This window comes from Pipistrellus hanaki (assembly GCF_964339955.1).
Source record: "Pipistrellus hanaki genome assembly, chromosome: 15".
NCBI classification, from domain to species: Eukaryota; Metazoa; Chordata; class Mammalia; order Chiroptera; family Vespertilionidae; genus Pipistrellus; species Pipistrellus hanaki.
Window position 1 is genome coordinate 14,472,891 of NC_140517.1, and position 6,772 is coordinate 14,479,662.

General features: G+C 42.1%; 1 protein-coding gene across 2 annotated transcripts in view; it reads left to right on the plus strand.

The window, feature by feature from the left end:
* Positions 1–6,772, plus strand: part of PKD1L3 (polycystin 1 like 3, transient receptor potential channel interacting) — a gene marked incomplete at its 5' end in the record, with an annotated part of 79,073 nt that overhangs the window by 69,643 nt on the left and 2,658 nt on the right. For both annotated transcript variants that reach the window (XM_084906680.1, XM_084906679.1), the window contains 4 exons: positions 2,829–2,956; positions 3,774–3,934; positions 5,412–5,622; positions 6,070–6,171. In XM_084906680.1, the coding sequence (XP_084762806.1) occupies positions 2,829–2,956; positions 3,774–3,934; positions 5,412–5,622; positions 6,070–6,171 (602 nt within the window). The remainder of the gene's footprint in view (positions 1–2,828; positions 2,957–3,773; positions 3,935–5,411; positions 5,623–6,069; positions 6,172–6,772) is intronic.

Sequence of the window (6,772 nt, forward strand, 5' to 3'; positions counted from 1 at the left end):
CTAGCAGTCCTCATTTCCCACCTCATTTCAGCTTTTTTAACTGGTTCTTTTGGAATTTATAAAGTAACATGATTATTAGCTATTTCATGAATCTTCCAGTTTTAGATAGTATGTATTTTTTATGACATGAGGATTTAACTTTCTTATACCCACAAATATCTCTAACATACACACACATATACATACCTTCTCTCTTTTCTCATTTTCCCAATATAACTATATTTTTCAAAGATGAGCCATGTAATGGATTACAATTCAATTTTTCTTTCACAACTTTCCCCCCTAATTTACAGTTCTTTTTGTTTGTTTGTTTTGCATGCATTCTATTAATTGGAGATGAACCAAACTCTTCTAGAAGTAAACCTCATTCTGTTCAAAAGTATCACCTAAGCTATCACTTTGTGATCCTTTTTCGAGGTCTCTCGTCCTGTTGGCACAGCGGGACTGGTTCTTCTCTAGCCTGCTCTAGAGCCCTGTCCTGACTCTCCCTTCCCTGCCACCTCAGGGATTATCTTCTCTTCTCTCCTCTGCTGGACCTCCTTTCTCCTAGAGCCCATGTCTTCCTCTCTTGGTTTACTTTCTCATTTTGCTGGAGCACATCCTACAGTAACTTCCTGGAAGGCTATAGGAGAAGTACATTTTTTGAAGCCTTACATGTCCAAAAAAATTTTTTGTCATCACATTTGGCTGCTTATTTGACTGGATACAGTTGTTTTTTGGAAAGTGCAGTCCATTACCTTCTAACTTCTCAGACTATTGTTAATATGATGGTCCCATTCCCAAGTATTTAGAATTCTCTTTGTCACCACGGTTATGAAAGGATCTGACTGATCTCATGGTAAGTCCTTTCATCTAAGCGCTGATAAGTTTTATTTGCATTTCTTTGTAAATTTCCCCTCTATTTTATCTTCCTCACATTTCTATAATTTTGAAGTAGGAACTCCTGGACTGATCCTCTGATTTTCTTAGGTTTTCACTATTTTCCATCTTATTTCCAAAAGATTACTTCAATTGCTAAACCATTTGAAATTTTCATCTTTATATTTTAATTTCTAAGAATTGTGTTCTCATATTTCTTTTGCATAGTCTGTCTGTTGTTTATGGAATCAATATCCTCTCAACTCTCTGAGGATACTGTAGGTTCATTTTGTTTTTATCAGCTTCTTCATTTTCTCTAATTTCTGAGCTTTTTATTTTTTTATTTGCTTTAATTTCTGGTTTTTAATGTTAGAGTTTTAAGTATCTGACTGTTCTTTCATATTTGAAAGAGTAAAAAAAAAATCAAAATTCTGATAATGCTAATTAGGAGCTCTGTGTGCATGGATAGAGCTTGTCACCTGGCACCCGTCTTTTCTCTTGGGCAGTCAGTTTTCAGGAGGGACCCTTCCCATGCCCGTCTTGAAGATAAGCCTGTTAAAGAAGTGGAGGGAAGGGAGGTAGGGATCTCACCATGCAGTATGTAAATTTTCTCTCAAGTCCCTTTTCCAGTAGACTTGCAGATGTACCTGCTGTCTCTGAGTTCCAGTTTCTCTCTAGTCCAACGTCACTATAATAAACCTTCAGTCTTGGGGTAGTGGAAGGCAGGATGGGTGGATAGCTGATTGTGTCAGAGAGGAATCGGATCTAATGGCTTAAGTTCATTCTTGCAATCCCACTTTCAGTTCCAATTGACCCTCTACCTTCAGAGGTGCCTGCTGCCTCCCATTCCCCAGCCTTTCTAGGGTTTGTGGTAAGAACCGGCTGGCTTTGGTTTTCCTGCACTGCTTAGGTTTCAGCTTTCTTGAATCTGCTGTGTCAGTGTCCTTTGTCCATTTTCCAGCTTCCAAACAGTTTGTTCCTCTCATTTGCCCCCTTTTTTATCTTTGTCATTTTTCATCCCTTCACTGTCATTGTAGAGGCATTTTGTTAAGGGACTAGAGGGAAACTGGTACATTGAATTCCCCTACCTTAAACAGATGGTCTGTCCTAATCCTACTTTGTTTCCTCCTCCTTTTCTCCCCCAGAATTTGCCCACAAGTGTCCTTCTATTTACCACCAGGGTTTACGTCTAATCAGGAATTTCTTCTTCCCAGACCCATACCACTTCCCTAGCCTTGCTTCCGGAGGGAAAGTCCCCATCTTGAGAGCCAAGTGAAGTAGGAATTTGTCCTTACAATGGCCCTTTCTACTTAGGAGCATATCTTAGATCTAATATTTTGGGGCTTTTTGAAAAGTTATATTCACAAGATCTTTCATACGTTTTTGAAACTGCAACAAAATCACTGTCTTTCTAGCTGGAATCTGAAGCTTTTTAAGTCTATCTTCATACAGACATCTGAGTATTAATACATGGGATAATATTAATGCTTTAAACATAGAAAATTTGGAATGGTTCAAAGCATTTTAATCATAGTACTTTCTGAAAATATATTTTAAGTGGCTTTAAACAAAAGCACCACACTTATATTTGATTGATTGTTGTCCCCATTTGACATTGCAGTGATCAGTTCTCTGCAAAGCACCACATTGCAACATTACGTCTGAACATCCTTTGCAGCTGTTCTCATAAGGTAACACACCTGTAACAGCTGTTCAATCATTGACACTGCCCTCTAGGGGGAATCGACGGTATAATCCTCTCCCCTCTACCAACTTTTAATGCAATAAGCGCATTTTAGTCCAGTAGCTTTGCACACAACTTCATTTAATATATGTGACACCTCTAGGGAAATACGGAGCTTAAAAACTCAAGGACATTTGAAACTAATAATAGAGGGACAGTTGGGGTTATTTCAGAGACAGAGTTTGAAGGGAAGTTCTAAAGACTCTGGACTCGATGTTATTCTCAGGTGCTCTCTTCGCCTCCATGAGACTGGACACTTTAACCTCCCTTCAGACATCAAAGAAGGACTTCGCCTGGTCTGTGGCCTCACAAGTCATCTATCATCTGCTAGTCTGTTACTACGGCTTCATACAGGTGAGTTGGAAACGTTCGATCTAATATTCTCAAGCTTTATCTGGGTATTATTTGGGGAGCTCCACAATGAGCTATTATTGGTCTTTTCCAGAAACTCGATTTCAGTTAAAGACTGAGTAGTTTTCCACAAAGTAGCTCTTTCAGTTTTCAAGAGTTAAAGAATTAGGTCTATAGAAAGATTATTTTTTTAAAATATATTTTATTGATTTTTTTTCAGAGAGGAAGGGAGAGGGATAGAGAGCTAGAAATATCGGTGAGAGAGAAACATCGACCAGCTGCCTCCTGCACACCCCTACTGGGGATGTGCCCCCAACTAATGTACATGCCCTTGACCGGAATCGAACCTGGGGCCCTTCAGTCCGCAGACCGATGCTCTATCCACTGAGCCAAACCAGTTTTGGCTAGAAGGATTATTTTTGTGTGCCGTGTTATTAATCCTATAAAGCAACAGCAAGACTGAAAGCATGATGAACAGAGCAAGTACTCAAAATACAGATGCTGTACGCAAAATGTAACATATTTTAAGCCAAACACAGTGTTTTATTTTCAGGCTTGATAACTAATTCAGAAACTTTTTTTTTTAATTTAAGCAATGAGAAAAATGACTGTACGCAGTGAAAGCTGTATTAGAGAAGGCCAAGTTTTGGTAAGCAGCAGCTCTGAGCGACTACAGAGCGGAGCTGAGGCTCTAACCCACTGTGCCCAGGCCAGATCGAAGCCCCAGCTGAGCGCACTTTGCCCGTGTTCATGCCGTTTCACTAGGGAGAGACGCAGCGAGCCCTTCAGGAAAGCAGCAGTGACTGTGCCGTCTGTTTAGGGTCGCCGGCTGAAACAGCAGAGATGGAGGTTCTTAACGAGGAAAAGAAACATTCTGGACATGAGCATCATCCTTACCAGCTTCGCCATCTTGATGCTTGACATCAAGCTCATTTCTCTGCATAAGAAGAACATGGCACAATACCACTATGACCGCGACAGGTAAGAGGGGCCTGAGAAGCAACACACATTCCTCCTCGGTGTCCAGAGGGCCCTGAATCACTCAGGATTCTTTCAAACTCGCTCTCCTCCTCCACTGCTCTGGTATTTTTGTGTAATACCGAAGTTAAACACAAATCTCAGACTAATGTCCACGGCAGAGAAGACAGTGAACTAGAAGCTTACACTGCTAATCAAGTCTTCTGCCTTTCACAGCACAGGGGCCTGGATGTGTCTTCTATTTACTACCTGGGTCATTATTTTGCACCCTGACCAAGGAATAAACCCTAAGACAAGACAAAGCTAAGTAAAACCACAGCAGGGAGCACATACTTTAAACCCAAAGCACTGCTTTCTGGGTAGGGACGTTCATCCATTCTGGTGCCCCTTTGGGCTCCTCTGGCCTTTCTCATGGGGAAGAGCATCTGTGTCCCTGATTAACCTTGTCTAACCTTTAATGGTCAACAGCCTGGGCCACTGCTCTGTAACACTGAAGCACTGTCCCAGGAAGGCCTCACAGAGGGCTGTTATGCAGGGACAGTGGTCTGTGCAGTTTGAATGATGCTGGCAGCTAAGGTCTAGCCTGTTGTGGCACTGCCTGGTTTTTAGACAAAAGAATTGTGATTGAATGCCAACCTCATATCTATGGAGGTCTAGATGCTGCAACAAAATTATGAATGCGTCTCTCTAATATATTGAATACTTAAAAAAAAAAAAAAAAAACTTGCAATTGGTTATAAACACCCTAGTTTATAATCATCTTTCTACTTCTAGTTTAATCATCTTTCTACTCTCAGCACTGGTAAACCTATTAGAGGAGCCATTATCTGCTGGCAGAGGGCAGTAGAGGATTACAGCATGACAGAAAACAGACCAGCCTAATGGCACACATCATTATGTTAACTCATCTCCTTTTTGTATGTGTGCTAAGAGTCCTCAGTGCACTTTTTAAAATATATATACTTTATTGATTTTCCACAGAGAGGGAGAGGGAGAGAGAGCTAGAAACATCAATCACTGCCTCCTGCACACCCCCCACTGGGGATGTGCCCACAACCAAGGTACATGCCCTTGACCAGAATCAAACCCGGGACCCTTGAGTCTGCAGGCTGATACTCTATCCACTGAGCCAAACTGGCCAGGGCAACTCATCTCTTTTTGAAATGAGAGATTTAACTCAAGGCAGAGCAATAGAAGCGGCTGGCCTTGGTTTCCAGGATGAACCTGGAGTAAAGAATCAGCTACAGGTCAAAATTTCAAGTTTTCTTCACAACTCCCAACCAAACACGTTTCTTCTGCTCTCATATGCACAAACACAGGAGCCCAACCTAGACTGCAGCACTCTTACATCAAGCACTTCACCCAACAGGACTCGTACAACAGCCGCACTTCGGCAGTGGGAACACTGGGGACCCTGGCAGCACAGGAATGGTGAGGGCGTGCGGTTCATACTGAGTAACTGTCAGCCTTCCTGCTGCAGGTTCATCAACTTCTACGAGGCAGTAAAGGTGAACTCGGCTGTCATTCACCTCATGGGCTTCTTGGTTCTGCTGGCCACCGTTCAGCTGTGGACGCTGCTGCATCACAGCCCCCGGCTGCAGGTCATCGGAAGAACGCTCACCAAAGCCTGGGACGAGGTGGTGGGCTTCCTGCTGGTCATTGTGATCCTGCTGACCGGCTACGCCATGGCTGTGAGCCCCCCCCCCCCGCCCCCCGTGTCTGTCTTTCCTGGGTGCTAGGGTCTTGGAGTCACTTTGCTTCCCTTAGAAAAGATCATTATAGGAAAACCATCAGTTCAAGTTGGCTCTGAGTTTTGGAGAAAAGAATTGGAGTAAGAAAAGCTGGTTTTGGTTGTAGTTCCATACTTGACAGTAGTAGGACTTAAATTCACACATTTGTCTCATCTCTAAAATGGGGATAAAATTTAGCTCACAGAAATGAAGGTCAAATTTATATGAAAATACAATGTAATTAAAAGGAATTTTATGCATTTTTTTAGGCATAGTAACTGAAATGGCCACTAAAGAATTTCCTTATTCCATTCATTCTATGTTGACCTCATCATTATCAAGCACCCCGAGACAAATAACTGCAGTGGCCTCCACTGCTCTCCACCCCTGACCCGTCTTTCTTTTCAGTTTAACCTGCTGTTTGGCTGGAGCATGTCTGACTACCGAACTTTTTTCAGCTCAGCAGTGACTTTTGTTGGTCTCCTGACGGGAATCTCTCATTATAAGGAGGTAAAAAAATTTTTTTAATCCTGTTTTCCCTACAGACCTCTATTTGGTTTAATAGGCAAGGTTGGGCAAAAGTAGGTTTACAGTTGAGTAAAGGAAACTATTTCTCAAACAAACAACTGTAAACCTATTTTTGCCTCATCCTGTATCTAACAAAGGGATACTGTCTGTAAATGCAGCCCTGCTATACCAATGCACATTGGAAAAGGGAGAAAGAGAGATCCTTTGCCATTCTGGTTTATGGTACCACTGATGTATACAAGCTTTTGGGTGATCAGTTTCAGAAATCTGCCCTTTCCTAACCACATGGTCCCACATCTCACTGCTGAATCTTACTGCCAGGACACAGGGAGTGAGCTGGTGCTCTCGGACCTGGTCAGATTAACATGTGGTTGCTGCTGCCTTTTCAGTGGCCCTTTATACTATGGAAAAGACTTAAAAAATTAGGGCGGTACAATTCCAGAAGAGCTGTGACATTCTGTTTACAGTTAACAAATACTCATTTCAGAGAGCCTATTATTCCTCCCCAGGAAATACCAATAGAACCCCTTTCCATTCAGCATAAAAAAGTTAAGTAGGGCCGAAGCTGGTTTGGCTCAATGGA